Genomic DNA, 15,472 nt, shown 5'->3' with positions numbered 1-15,472 from the left:
TGAGGATTATCCAAGATCATGACTTGCCTTCCTGTTTCTAGTCATTTCTGACCACACATATATTAGGCAAGCTATACACATTTGTTGAGTTGATTCATTTATGTAAGATTTTTGTCCAAATGTAGCCAGAAAAAGAAAATAAGTAAAACTTATCTTAGTCTTTGGCAGCTGGCTGAAGGAAAAATTGAAACTAAGATGACCTGAACTTACTTAGCAGAAAGAGGTATGCTCAGTATACTAAATGAGTATGAATATGCAAATTTCCACTTACCAAATGCTAGCAACACGCACTGTCCCACTGGCTCCTCACTACAATCCTGGATGGAAAGTGAGGTTTTCAAAATCCCCGTTTTGGGAATCCCAATAAGGGAAAACTGAGATTCTGATCAAGTGACTTCCCAAAGGCACATAGCTAATGAGTGTTCAATTTAGCTTTTAAAACCTAGACTACTTACTCCAAAGTCACTACACCTTCCTATTCATTAAGTGTCAAAGGTTCATTCTCTCATTCTCTCTCTCCTTCTCTTTGTGTGTGTGTGTGTGTGTGTGTGTGTGTGTGTGTGTGTGTGTGTGTTGAGTTGTACTTTGATGGTACATACTGAAGCCGGACTTTCTAAAGCACTAAGTTTCAGTATAAAATGACTGGCCTAAGACATAAAGGCTGTCCTGTCCCTAGGACATGAAGGTCTTCACATCTGTCTGGAGCTCAGTCTTTTCTTCTGTAAAAATGGTGGAATGGGGGCACCTGGGTGGCTCAGTCGGTTGAGCGTCCGACTTCGGCTCAGGTCATGATCTCACGGTCTGTGGGTTCGAGCCCCACATCGGGCTCTGTGCTGACAGCTCAGAGCCTGGAGCCTGTTTCAGATTCTGTGTGTCTCCCTCTTTCTCTGACCCTCCCCTGTTCATGCTCTCTCTCTGTCTCAAAAATAAATAAATGTTAAAAAAAATTTAAAAAAAAATGGTGGAATGAATACATGACCTGTCTCTATAGGATAGGATAGTTGGAGCTGGTACATCTCAGAAGGTTCATGAATATGAAATATCATCATCTCTTTATGTCATCAGTAAGTATTTATTGAAAATATTTATATTTTAGTTTACATAGGAAGGCAATAGTGGTTTTCAATAAAACTGCGAGTGAATATCCTTGACTCTTATTCATAGCTTTATTTTGAAACGTGCAAGAAACATCCTCAGTTTAATGCAAAATACATGATAAGCAGGTGTTGGGCATTCCTGCAATGTAAATTCAGTGTAATCTTCTATTGTTGTGTACTGTAAACTGTGTACAGAGCAGGTGTAATGTTTGTATTAGAAAATATACCTGCCTTGATCTTTTAAGAATACTTTGGCATTTTATTTTTTAATTTGTGGTTAAACATTTTGACAGATGTCATAGTTTATTTGCTGCTCTTTTAATTAAGGTCTAGAATCATAGTTGTTTTTTTTGACATCATGTGACAGGAAAGATTTCTGCCTTATAATTCTACAAAGGAAAAATATAATGAAGTACTTAAGACTTTGAAAAATCTAAACCTGGATAAAAGAGGGGTTGGTGAGCATTGTTATTAAAATTATTAATACAAAGGTGCCTCTTTAAAGGAAGAGTTTTAATTTATAAATTCTTTGTTAGGGTGTTTGTTGTTCTTTCTGCTTTGGCTAATCAGCGGCAAAGCTTGGGGATCTTGTAGCAATGGTATTTCTATTTCATTAGAAAAATCTAAAAGCATTAGAGAAGATGCTTTATCTAAAATGCTATGAATTGAATTAGTATAAAATAAATGCTTACACACAAATGTAGAGAAACATTTATAGACAGCTTATTATGCACCAGGCTCTGTGCTAGCGCCTTACATATTTTGTCACATTTATGCCTCAGTGATGCCAGTGCAATTGGTATTATTGTATTTCTGTGTTATAGTCAAGGAAACTGCAGTCATTGGACTTGGCCCTAAGTAATACTCCTAGTGAATGGCCGAGCTGGGCTTTGGATTCGCCAGTTGGACTCTGGAGCCAGTGCTCTCACCCCTGTCAGCTCCATATCTGTCTGCAGTCAACAGCTATTAAAAAAGGACACAGGTCCACGTATATAGATAAGGCATACTCTCAAAGGTGCATTGTTCAGCCTCCAAGTAATATTGGTAAGTGGCAAAGCAGGGTGTAGGACAGTGCGTATGATTTGCTACATCCGTCCTTTTAAGATATATATATATGTATGTGTGTGTGTGTATATATATATATAGTATATATATATACACACACACACACACACACACACACATATATATATATATATATATATATATATATATATATATATATCTTTATACATTTTCTTTGCAAGGTCTTTAAGGTTACCTTCCGGGAATAGTCTAGGGCCCTGTGAGACTGGGGTCACAGTGAGACTTATGTTCTATTGTATATCCTTTTGGATTATCAATAATGTGCACAGAAAACATTTTTTTTTAAATTTTTTTAAACGTTTATTTATTTTTGAGACAGAGAGAGACACAGCATGAACGGGGGAGGGGCAGAGAGAGAGGGAGACACAGAATCGGAAGCAGGCTCCAGGCTCTGAGCCATCAGCCCAGAGCCCGACGCGGGGCTCGAACTCGTGGACCACGAGATCGTGACCTGAGCTGAAGTCAGACGCTTAACCGACTGAGCCACCCAGGCGCCCCAAGAAAACATTTTAAAATCCAGCTTAAAATGACACTGTTAAGAACTAGTGAGAAAAGTAATACAACTTAAGAGTTTCATATATTTAAAAACTTTGCTTTGGATACATCATATCTATCTGCTTATTTTAAACCATAAGATATGGGACATTAACACTGCCCAAGAGAGCATGCTGATCCAGGAAACTTGGGTGCTGGGCCTGATTATACCACTAATCAGCTCCGGAGAAGTTACTCATTCATCATCATCATCAGGCTTCAGTTTTCTAAGCGGTAAAATGAGGAGGGAACACATTGTCTTCTGACATGAAAAACCAATAATTCCAAAATGAGTTATAAAGAAGCGCTTGTTAAAAAAGATTAGACTCACGGTTAAAACTAAGTGGGGTCACGAAAAGAGTGCCGTCTTGACTCTTGGCAGGCGAACAGGCACGCATCTGCTCTGAGTGGTGCCTGTTGGTGGCAGTGCGTTGGAATTGCAGGGAAAGTTACCAAGAACAGGCAACTGATCCTTGGAGCAAACCACTGTCCTGTCGGTCATAAGCACCGGGGCAATATTTCTCAGTTCATTAATACGCAGGGTGTCAGAGTCAAACATAGGCTGTGTTTAAGACTAATTCACTGGGGCGCCTGGGTGGCGCAGTCGGTTAAGCGTCCGACTTCAGCCAGGTCACGATCTCGCGGTCCGTGAGTTCGAGCCCCGTGTCAGGCTCTGGGCTGATGGCTCGGAGCCTGGAGCCTGTTTCCAATTCTGTGTCTCCCTCTCTCTCTGCCCCTTCCCCGTTCATGCTCTGTCTCTCTCTGTCCCAAAAATAAATAAATGTTGGGAAAAAAAAATTTAAGACTAATTCACTATACTGTTTCAACGAATGTTTTGTTACTGATTTGTAGAGATCTATCAAGCATAGGGTCTTCAGAATTTTCTATAATTTCGGATTCCATGAATTGTAACAGAAGTTGGCAGACTTATTCTGTAAAGAGCCAAATAGGAAAAATTGTCTGCTTTGTGGGCCATATGTTCTCTGTCATAGTAACTCAACTGTGCTGTCACAAAAGCAGCAGTAGATAGTACATAAATGAAGGGGTATGGCTGTGCTCCAGTAAAACTTTTTTTTTATTTAAACATTTTTAAAATTAAGTTTCTTTATTTATTTTGAGAGAGAGAGAGAGTGAGCAGGGGAGGGGCAGAGAGAGAGGAAGAGAGAGAATTTCAAGCAGGCTCTGCGCTGACAGCGCAGAGCCCGATGTGGGACTCGAACTCATGAACCGTGAGACTATGACCTGAGCCAAAACCAAGAGTAGGATGCTTAACCAACCCAGGCACCCCTACAACTTTGTTTACAAAACAGGCACTGGGCCATGTTCGGCCCATGGGTTGTAGTATGCAGAACCCGGAGTTGTAATAAACCCCTGGCCTAAGTTTCTCTTTGCACTGCATCCTGAGATAAGTTACCCGATGGCCTCTCCCCTAATTCCTGACTGTGGGAATAAATGCATGCATTCTACATCTCCTTACCTTCAACTATTCCTTTCTGAATAACCTGGTTTGTAAATGCGACGCTCCACCACATCACCCCGGTGCCAACCCTATTTTCGTTTTACAGGTTGCCTTCCTTATTTCTTTTCACTCTGAACTATTTCCTGAGGACAAGTAGTTATAGTGGTTTCTTTTGCATTCCTTTGCTTATATTACCATTTTTACGTGATTTCAACCTTTACCCCCCCCCCCCCAAATGTTTTGTTCACATATCTTCTGTACCTAGGGAATTGTGGTGAGCCTTATTTAGAATCTTTAAGACATGATTGGTTAACCTCTGGCTAAACATATTCTTCCCTTTCTTAAGTGAAGATCACCCACATTTAATAAGCCACTCTCGAGGAGCAGAAGGGTCTGGAGGTAGAATTAGTCTTGGCAAATTATTGCAAAGACAGATGTTGGTCCCTGAACTTAATACATTCCTGGAGAGACCCCTGCCTTGGCCAGGAAATTTGGGAACAGGCCTTGCCTATAGTAACAGTTGGCTTCAGTCCTAGACAGTTCCCTCCCACCCCCATTCCAGTTCGAATCCTTGTCCCTTCCCTTGATACAGCTCCCCGTCTCCATCCCTTCTTCTCTCCCAACATTTCTAAGTTCTAAAACTTCGCCCACTCTGGACAAACTTGACGTAGGCAAAGCTTTTCACTTGTACGCATGAAGGCTCATAGATTACTGAGATTTACTACATGCTTTAAATTCACTACTTTTCCTATTCAGCAATTTGGCTATAGCCCCGGATAAAGGTGATTTGTGTGATCCATCTTGCTTTAATGTCTCACTTGACATTCTGCCTTTTTCGTGACAGGTTGCTGAATGCTATAAAGCCAGGACTTGTTAAAAAGATCAATAGATTGCCTACCCCCATTGCGGGATTGGTGAGTATCCAGAATTGAGATTTATTTTCCAATATTCCTTTGCTCTAACCTAAGGGTCATGACAGTGCCATTTATTACAGTGCTCCCCTGCAATATATATTCCACTTGAATGAGAATGCATTGAATCCATTAAACTGAGAGGTCACTTAAAAATGGAAGATCGCAGTTCTGCTTAAATGGCATCTTAGCCTTTGTTTGTATTTTTCCCATGAGTGATAAGGACTTTCATTCTTAAAGAGGTAAATTTGTTTTGAGGTGAGAGTATGATAATTAGGTTGACCCCAGGGGAAGAATGTGATTGTAATGATTTCAGTTTTTCACTGCATTCCCCTGGAAGGAAGGGGAGTGGGGGTAAGGAAAGAGAAGTTCATGATTAACAAACAGCACTTCCATCATAAACTGCTGTTTTCACCCTTAAAATCTACTTGTGTTTAAATACCACATTTGTAGACCAACTCTTCTAAAGACATAATGGACACTAAAGTGATCCTTACGTCATCTGGAGAATTGTTGAAGCAAAGCCCTTGCCCTTCTGAACCTGTCCGTTTAAACAGACAAAATTCACATGTTCACACGTGGCTAGAGGCAGGTTTTTATGCATTGATATGTTTCCTAACTCTTGGCAACTAGTCTTAATTCTCTAGTTGATGTTGCCTTTGATGTAAAAAGGGGGGAAAGGTGGACAATCAAGAAGACAAACACACCTTAGTTCTGGAAGGAACATGCACACATACACATGTGCACAAAAAGCTGAGGATATGTGTGGCCTGGTAAGGACTCACTGTGTCCATTGTGACCTCCTTCTCTGCATGTGGTTTTTGCAAAAAGCAATTAGAAAAAAAATGTCAAGAATTTAGGCAGCCTCCTACATAGACCTTATTGGTTGTTGTTAAAAAATTTCTCAGCCATATCAGGATGACTAATTGAAATTAGATGTATCCATCTTCCCCCAATCATGCTCTGTCTCTCTGTGTCTCTCAAAAATGAATGAACGTTAAAAAAAAAAAAGAAAGAAATTAGATGTATCCCCTCCCCCCGCAAAAAAACTGTGTTTGAGAACATGTGAGGGTCATGGTAATAAGGTACCTGATTTCAGCAAGTTAACGAAGTTGATTTTTTTTATCATAATAATTGCTATTTCTGTGGATGCGTTTTATTTCCCATACTGGTTAGTAGTAAGCTGGTGACTAGTCACTAAAAACCCCTCTAATTTTATTTATCAGAATCATGTAGCCAAGTAAGTTAATAAATGGATAGATAGATAGACAGATTTGGAAGGAATGGATTTGAATAATTTTATAAAATAAGTAATCCATATATCTGTATTATATATTATATATGTAGTAATGTGTACATATATTATTTTAAAACTTTTTATTAAGTCCATTTCTTCCAGATGTTAAGGTCATAGTCTTAATGATGCTGACAAATATCTGTGTGGCCCCAAGCCTGTGGCATCTCCTGACCTTGGAACTCTGGGATTTCATGTTATCGGAACAAAATGTGTAGCCTGAAGTCAAGGGAGGTCCCGGTACAATCCATGTCAACAGAAGCAAGTAGCCCAGGGTCCAGAAAGCTAAGGAGAAGGGGTTTTGAAACCTTAATTCAAATGTGAATCATAAATCATTTTAGTAAAATTAAGGGTTTAGGACATGTGCATTGATCTTTATATCATTTCTTATCATAGATCAAATGTTGTTCTTTACGTGATGCCTCTACTTGGAGCAGGCAGGAGTTCGAGTCACGAAAACAAGGGGCTCTGGTTGCTTTGCTTCCATTTATGTCCTTGACTTTTATTTCTCCTCTTTCCTTTTTCATTTGAGTGTCCTTTTTACTTTATCCTTTCCATCATTTTTTCTCTCTCTTGCCCTTTTCCAAATAATACTTCCTCACTTGCCTTCATTATTCATCACTTACATCTTCTTTACCATTTTATTATTGTGATACTGTCATTTATAATAAGAAATAAATACTTGGTCTTTGTCCGCTTCCGGCACAGAACTCCTAAAACCCTTGGAACTTCCAAAGCAACAAGAACAGCAGCGGGGAGGATCTTTGTAGTGATGTTTGGTCTTTTGTCATTGGTTCCTGAAATAGCTCCAGTTCCTGAGGTTTGAAGGAGTATCTTGTTATTCATAACAAGCCCTCCTGGCCCCCACTTCAACCACACCTTAATTTATGTAAATAGGTGACTTTTGGAGAGCCCTAAGGGGTGTGGGGGGAGCTGGTTCCCAGGGGAACCAACCAGGTGATTAGAGGGCTGGAACTTTCAGCCCCAACCCCCAAACTTCAGGGAAGGGAGAGGGGCTGGTGATTGAGTTCAATCGCCAATGGCCAATGAAGCCTCCATAAAAACCCAAAAAGGACAGAGGTTTGGAGAGCTTACAGGCTGGTGAGCCCATGGAGATTCGGGGAGAGTGGTGGTCCCAGAAAGCATGGAAGCTTTCTGCCCTTTCCCACATGTCTTGCCCTATGTACTTTTTCATGGGGCTGTTCATTTGTATCATTTAGAATATCTTTATAATAAACTGGTAACTGTGTGCACATATTTCTCTGAGTTCTATGAGCCACTCTAGCAAATTAATCAAGCCCAAGAAGGGGGTCATGGGAACCTCAGATTTACAGCCTGTTGGTCAGAAGCACAGGTAACAACCTGGCTTTGGGATTGGCATCTGAAGTTGGGAGAGGGGCAAGTCTTATGCGACTGAGCCCTTAACCTGTGGGATCTGACACTCTCTCCAAGTAAATAGTGTCAGAATTGAGTGAATTGCTTGATGGTATTGAAAAAACACACAACAGAGTTATCCTTAGTTCAAAAACGTACTTGTATAAGTATAGTTAATTGCTACCCATTCATTAACGATTCCTGAAACTACAAATCTGGTCAAACCCTTTTTCTCTCCTCCGATTACCTTCAAAACAACATTGCCAAAAACTAGGGTGGTAGTGGGGGTCCTGGCAAGAAACAAAACTGCTACCCTTCTCCCCTCCATCCCCCCATTCTGTTAATGTCCTTCTAGGTTCTCTCTTCAAACCTAAGGTCTGCTGCCTTTCCGTACCCATGTTCTTGTCTGTCTCCCTGACTCCAGCTCTTTATAACAGTGACCCAAATCATCACTGCTCACCACTTTTTTTTCTCCTGAACTCTGAACCTCTTGTTCTGTTTACTGGACAGCTCCATCCCAATGTCCTATCAGCACCACAACTTAACGTATTCAAATTAGACTTAATTCAAATTAGACTTAAATGACCACTCCCACTCACCAATTTCCCAATGTCAGTAACGGCATCATAGACATGCACAGGCCTGGTTCAGCTCCCAAGAGAATTTGGAAACTTTCTCCAATCTGTCCGCTTGTCTGACTCTCCTCGGCCACCAGACAAGGCCTAGAGCAAGCCTCATCTCTTGCCTGGATTATTACAGTCAACCCATAGTTCCTCAAATATTATTCACTCTCATGCGCGATGCCTTTGCTCATGATACTTCTTATGAATATAATGCTTTCCCCCTGGATTCTTGACACAATCCCATTTATTTATCAAGACCCACTTCCTTGGTGAAGCCTTTAATGTTTATGGTGCATACAGTCTTATTATAGAATACTGTTAGCATTTCTTGGTTTAGGAAAAATGACTTAATATATTAGAGAGATCAAAGATAGCTCTGTTGAAATACGCTTTGGGGAGTAAGATTTTGAATAACTGTTGTTAACAATTTGAAATAGAAGGTATGTAAATGGTTTAGTATTCATGCTAAGATATTGTAGCTTTAAACAGCTGATTGGCCATAATCAAACTTACCAATACGTATAATGGGTACAAATGATGTAAGGTGTCCTAGTGATGCACTAAGAAGTCACAGCATCACATCGATAGAGTGTCTGCCAAATCCAACTCTGAGGGTACAATCAGACAAATCCAATTTGAGGAGACATACTGTGAAAACACCTCCCAAAGCCTGGAAAAATGGTTACAGATGAAAGGTGACTTCGGAGATATGCCAAAGGACATGTGATCCTTGGTTGAGAAGGAGCAACTATGATAGACGTTATTGGGACAATTGGGGCAATTTGAGTGTAGATTGAATATTGGATAACAGTATTCTCTCAGTATTGAACTTCCTGCATGTGACAAGTATATTGTCAAAGATAGTTGTATAATTAGGGGAATGAATTCTCTTGATGGCAGGAGGCGTATCTAGAGATGAAGTGTCACAATGTGTACATTAATCCTCCAAGTGTTCCGCAAAAAGAAGTCAGTGTATGCAGTGTATAATTTTATATATACATACACTGGACAGAGAGAGACAAAAGAAAGAAGAGAAATGTGGCAAAATGTTGGATCTAGAGAAAGGGTATAGAGTTTTCATGGTACTGTTCGTGCAACTTTTTGGTAGGCTTGAAAATTTGCAATATAGAGTTGGAGATTAAAAAACATTAATTCTCTTATCTTTTCTTGAGGGACTGGGTGGGGTCTTGAATAAGCAGTAGATTTGAAGATGGCAGAGGCCACCTTGGGTTAGCAGAGATGCAGTCCTTTATGTGGGCATATTCTTCACGTGACATTTTCTTCCTCTTTTATTGGTGACAGGAAAAAGCAGACAGAGCCCCTCAGATGCACCTACAGACTTCTAGGCTGGTTTTGAACTTTGTCAGGGGTTGACAGCTCACTGACCATCTAGTAATCAAGAAGTCCTCAGTAGCGGGGGCTATGGAGATCTAGGAAGCGTGGCAAGAGGGCTTTTCATTCCCGGAACCCATGCCTGTGTGTCTTAATGGCCTGGTGTTGAGAAGAATCCATTAAGATGGCCCAGCTGCTTGACTTGAAGATAAATAGAAAAGTGTGTTTTCACATAGCAATCGCAAATTATAAACACGTGTAGATTTACAAAGCATGAATAGGTGTATTTTAGCCCCTGAGTTGAGCTGTGGTTACAAAGAATTCAGGGGTGAAGGTGTTAAAACAAAGTAGTTGAAAATGATTTCCTGGCAAGAATGCAAAGACCCTGGATCCAGGTCTGGGTTTCTTCTGTAACGATTGCTGACACATGAAGCCGCGTGGTGACTGCCTGCAGATGTGTGCATTCTTTTCTAGGTGTTAGTGATACTGTTAGCTCTTGCCAGAGAGAAAGACCTCAAATTTAGGTCTTGGCATACCAAAGACTTGAAAAAACGCTGCCCTGTAATCTGCCAGTTGGTCAGGATTGCACAATCGAGCCACATCCTGAAACTCAATTTAATGGTCATTAGAGATTGTGCTAAATTGTTTCGTCCCAGAAACAGACTTTGTGCAAGAGACACAAATGTACGAAATCCTTGCTAACAATAGGAATTTAGGGATCAAGCTTTTTCTTGCCCAGATTTTAATTGTTACAGCCATTGTGTATGTGGGGGTGTGTGTGTGCACGTGTGAAGTATAATTGGAAAGAGATGATACTTGGGGATTCTGCCCCCGGGTGCTGAACCTTTCTAGAGCTGTCATGAAATATTTGCTTGATCTTGCATGGGAATCCATGAGGATGAAAGTGATCTGAGAAAAAGAGAATTTTACAGCTGGAAGGGCATCTTAGAGATAATTGTTTTACAGATGAAGACATGTGGGTCTATAAAGGGGAGCTATTTGCCCAAGATCACACAGAGTAAACGCTGAGATGGATCCAGAGCCCAGGCCACCCTCCTCCCTGGTTGTGTTACTCATAAATGCTCCCAGAAAGAGGAGAAAGCAAAGACTTGCTTTTTTATAAAGTTCATCTCTCTTTTTCCTTCTTTCCTTTTGGCTGCTACCTTCAAAATATCTTCCCAAGCTCTATAAAAGGCTTTCCTTCATGGAACGTCCCTTTGCCTGATGAATGCTGGAAATTCGACTTTAGCTGGAGTTCAATAGAATATAGCAGAAATGAAACTGGTCGAATTGTCCTACCACTTAGTTACCCTAGCCCACTCAAAAACTTATTCTTTAGAAAGAGGATGTATTTTTCTTTAATCAAAAGATAATATTTCAAATATACTTAGAGCGGAGCTTCCTGAAATGGATACAAATGTAAATTTCCATAAACTTTGTGTACTTTAGGAAGCTTTCCGGGGTTTTCTGCTTTATTTTATGAAACTGATACCAGAACAGTTGATATTTCATTTTTCGAGGGAGGTCAGAGCAGGGGAAAAGATGAAAAGGCAGTCGAGGTTTCCACATTATGAGAAGATTAAAAATATTATTCAGGACAAAAGGCAAATGCACGGAGCTGTTGAAAACTGAGTAGCAGTTGTGAAAGCCCTTACACAAACTTAATAATTTTAGGAAGATGACAACACCATAAATTTGAGTCCCAGGTGTTTTGGGTGTCTGTCTGCCAAGGACTGGTTTCCTGCAAATTCTACCTGGAGGTTAGCTCTTGTGTGCCTCAGCTCATCCCCAGCAGTGTCTGATATTTTAGGTTTATATTCCACAACTGCCTTTGGAATTTCTCAAGCATTTCCCTTCTCTTCAGCAATCTGTCTTATAGGTGTCCTCAGGAGAAGCTGGTCCAAGTTGTGTTCTCTGCCTCTGTTTCTCCTCCAGTTAAAGTTAACGTTTTAGGCCAGGAGGGAGGCAGAACAGGCACAGAGGGAGGCCAGAGGTGTAAGTGACCAGAATGATCACCCAACTACCTAGCATGTGTCAGGTATGGTGCTAGATCATCCTTAATCTTTACAATTGCCCTGCACTGTAGTTATTGCTGTATCTTTATACGTGTCAGGAAACAAAAGTGCAAAGAAGTAAGTTGCCAGCTTTCTGAAAAATAAGAGGCAGCATTGAAATTTGGATCCCAGTTTGCCCAACTCCAGAGACCGTGCTCTTTCTACCGTGTTGCACTGTCTCCTTTAGGCCTTGCGCTGTGTCATTGAACCTCATTGTGTCATTGAACCTCCCGAGCATCCGCTTTTGGAGGTGACAGCCTCTGAGGAGACAGCATATGTTTTTAGAAGACAACTTCTCATCCCTCTCGCTTAAGATTTATTAACTTTACCAAATTGAGACAGTGTCCTGTTTTCAATGTAGTATTTCTGCTCTTCTATGAAATCACTCTCCATGTGGCCACACCTCAAGCATCGTAGTCAAAGAAGCACCGGTTCAACAAATGATAAAATAATAGGAGAACATTAGAAATCTTTACTGAATCTTTCAAAAGAATGTCATAGAGTGATTTCATTTATAACATGCAGCAAAACTTTCTAAAACACTCTCTATTTTTCTCTCTTTACACACACACACACACACACACACCCTCATGCTTGCCAACTCACTTCAAATCTCTCTCCATCTCCAACTACCTAAAATCTTCCAAACTCACACTGTACGAGGTCTTGTCTGTCTTGCTTCTAATCCCTTTCTCTGTCACGAATAACCCTCAGCCTTTTCTAGTGCAAAGCAAGCACTACACTCAGCTCCTTTCAACTCCCCCTTCACACATGGTTCTGATTCTGGGTAACAAAAACGCGGTAAGAAGCAGACAGAGAATTCTCCTTCATGGCCAGGGGAGGAGGAGGGACTTGGAATACTCCCACTCAGGGTATTTTTCCTGCCTCACTCTGCTCTTTGTGGTAGTTGCACGGTATGATGAGGGGTCTCTGGAGGTGGTCTCGCTCTTCTTTAGGGGACAGGTAAAAGCTAGTAAGTGAGTGATGTTCTGTGTGAAGGAGGTATTTTTGCTGAGAAGGAATGAATAGACCATGTGAAGAAGCTCAGCCAAAATTGAATTTAATGACACGCTTTCCGTTATCCTCATCCTTGGCACGGTGAGAGAAACCTGGGTTGTTCCCATACCACACACAGAAGGAGCGCTCAATTTGCTGCTTTTGAGTTCGGTACCAAAGTAGGGATGGTGGTTAGCGTTTTAGTAGGTTTGGACGTAACAGAACCCAGACTGTAGGAAAAACAACAACAAAACGCATGAGGTCTTAGGTACTCAATCCCGCATTCAGTTGAATGGTAGAGTATGAACCTAGAGGGTGCTTGGTTTATTTGATGCCCCTCCCCCAAGTCCGTATGGCTCGTGCACTGCTCGGTGTAACAGCGTCCACAGGTAGCTTCTAAAAGTACAGATTGTCTCACGTCTCTTATCCTCTCAAATAACTTTGTATAACTGCCCACTGCATTCGGAATATAATCCAAATACCTCAGAAAGACATTGTGGCTTTCTCTGAGCTAAGGTGACATTCGAGGTTTATTCTAGGTTTATTTCCCACTGAATATATGACTCTTACGAACCAGAATGACAGTTCATTGGTGACCTAAATCAAAAGTCTTGGCCACATAGGGAACACAACATGAAAATGTGACCACTGATGAGAACCATTCTCCAGTGAGTTGGACAGAGTGAAAGGTAACTTTGATTACTACTAATGTGATTGGATCCAACCAATAAGTTAGTCTCCTTGCACATCTTTTTTGAGTACTTGGGAAGATTCAATAGAGTTTTTTTACCCTTCCCGTTCATCCTGTGTTTATTGTCTACCTTCTGATTTTCTTATTTGGTGAGTGTATTAGTTATCCATTACTGTGTAACAAATGACCCCAAGATTTAGAGGCTTAAAGCAACTTTTATTACCTCATACTTCCTGTGGTCAAGACTCTGGGCATGGCTTAGCTGGGGCCCTGGTTCAGGGTCTCTCAGGAGGCTACAATCAAGGAGTTGGCCGATGTCATGTCAAGACTTGATTAGGGAAGGATCTACTTCTAAGCTCATTCATGTGGATACTGGCAGGATTCAGTTCCTTGCAGGATGTTGGCCAAAGCCATCCTCAGTTCCTTTCCATGTAGGCCTGTTCACATAAAATAGCTCACAATGTGGCAACTTGCTTCCTTAGAGTAAGCAAGCAAGAATAACCAGAGAGAGAGAGAGAGAGAGAGACCAAACAAGATGGAAGTCACAGTCCTTTATAACATAATCTCAGAAGTGACATTTTATCACTTCTGCCATATTCTATTAATTAAGAAGTCACTAATCCAAGTCACTAATCCAGCCCACACTCAAGAGGAGAATACATAGGACCTGTATACAGGAGGAAGGGTCACTGGGAACTATTCAGAAGCTGCCTGCCACATTGAATGAAATAGTATGCTTATTGAGAAATCAGGGCATGGATTTCTTCTTTTCCTGAAAATGCATCTCTTATAGTTACAGGACTTTAAAGATAACACAGTTTTCTTTGGCCCACCTCTCTTGCATGGCATCTAAGAAGTGTCTTCCAGTTTTCTTCTGCACACATACACCAAAGAGAGATGGTATGTTCTCTTTTGCTTTCCAAGTAAAAATCTACTTGTGACTCAAGACATAATTCCTGCCTCTCAGGAGATCACCTTCTGGGAGACAAATACACAAATAAGGTCTAATAAAGGTTGGCTGTGAAATGTTAATGAAATAGAATATTCAAGGAAGAACAAGGAAGAACATTCTATTTGAGATTAAGAACTTAGGAAGTTGTGGGATTTGAACTGGGCTTCCACAGATAGTGAGGAGCACTGGAGTTGGGGGAAGCACATTCTAGCCTCTGAGGACGGAATGAGAAAGGTTCTGAGCCACAAGAGCCTGGGTCTTGTCTGAGAGGGGCTAGTATTTTTGCCTATGGCTGCAGCTGGAGCCTCAGGATTCCTGAGAGAAATCAATGCTGTGGAAAATGGACAAGGAATTGCAAGCTGAGACCAAAAATGCCACCTGGAGGTGTTTGGACAAGTTTTGTATGTGGTAAGAGCCACTGGAAACAAAGGAATCTTGTGTTCCAGACAACTCTGGTGGGTATGTGGAAAGCAGATTGTGTAAAGAGACCAGCAGCAAAAATCAATCAGGAGACAAGTAGTCCAAATAAGAGATGATGAGGACCTAAATCTTGGTAGAAACGGTGGGAGTGGAGGTGAGGGGACAGGACTTATGTTTCTGTGGTTTTCCTTGAATAGAATATGCCATCAATTATAAAAGACATACGATTTTTTAAAGTATGACTAATTGAAAAAAAATTGCCAATTAAATTATGGCACAGCACTTAGACACCAGCAATGGAAAGATGCGTCTTTATTTCAGAGGTTAAAAAAATGTACTTTGTAGAATTGATGAAATATAATAAATAATCTTAGGAAGATGACATCTACATTTTGGACTTGAACAACTTGGAGGAGAATGATGCCATTAACAGGAATCGTGGGAGCAACGGATGAGAGGTGGGTTCCAAGAGAAAAGATGAATTCTCTTTTGGACATATTGAGTTGGCTATATCTAAGAGATATTCATTCATGTGCAGATGTCTGGCAGACAACTAGAAATGTTGGTTTGGAACTCAAGGAAAAAGTTAGAAAAAATTGGATGAGGTTAATGAATGGATTATTTTGAAGTTAAATCCTTATGCTTACAC

At 40.8% G+C, this 15,472-nt stretch overlaps 1 protein-coding gene across 8 annotated transcripts in view; it reads left to right on the top strand.

Annotated features, from left to right (window-relative positions):
* The window catches only part of LIMCH1 (LIM and calponin homology domains 1), a 330,666-nt gene that overhangs the window by 146,266 nt on the left and 168,928 nt on the right, over positions 1 to 15,472 (top strand). For all 8 annotated transcript variants that reach the window (XM_043572773.1, XM_043572769.1, XM_043572770.1 and 5 more), the window contains exon 3: positions 5,021 to 5,090. In XM_043572773.1, the coding sequence (XP_043428708.1) occupies positions 5,021 to 5,090 (70 nt within the window). The remainder of the gene's footprint in view (positions 1 to 5,020; positions 5,091 to 15,472) is intronic.

The sequence above is a fragment of the Prionailurus bengalensis genome, chromosome B1, assembly GCF_016509475.1.
Source record: "Prionailurus bengalensis isolate Pbe53 chromosome B1, Fcat_Pben_1.1_paternal_pri, whole genome shotgun sequence".
Lineage (NCBI taxonomy): Eukaryota > Metazoa > Chordata > Mammalia > Carnivora > Felidae > Prionailurus > Prionailurus bengalensis.
This window is presented reverse-complemented; position numbering and strand designations above follow the sequence as displayed.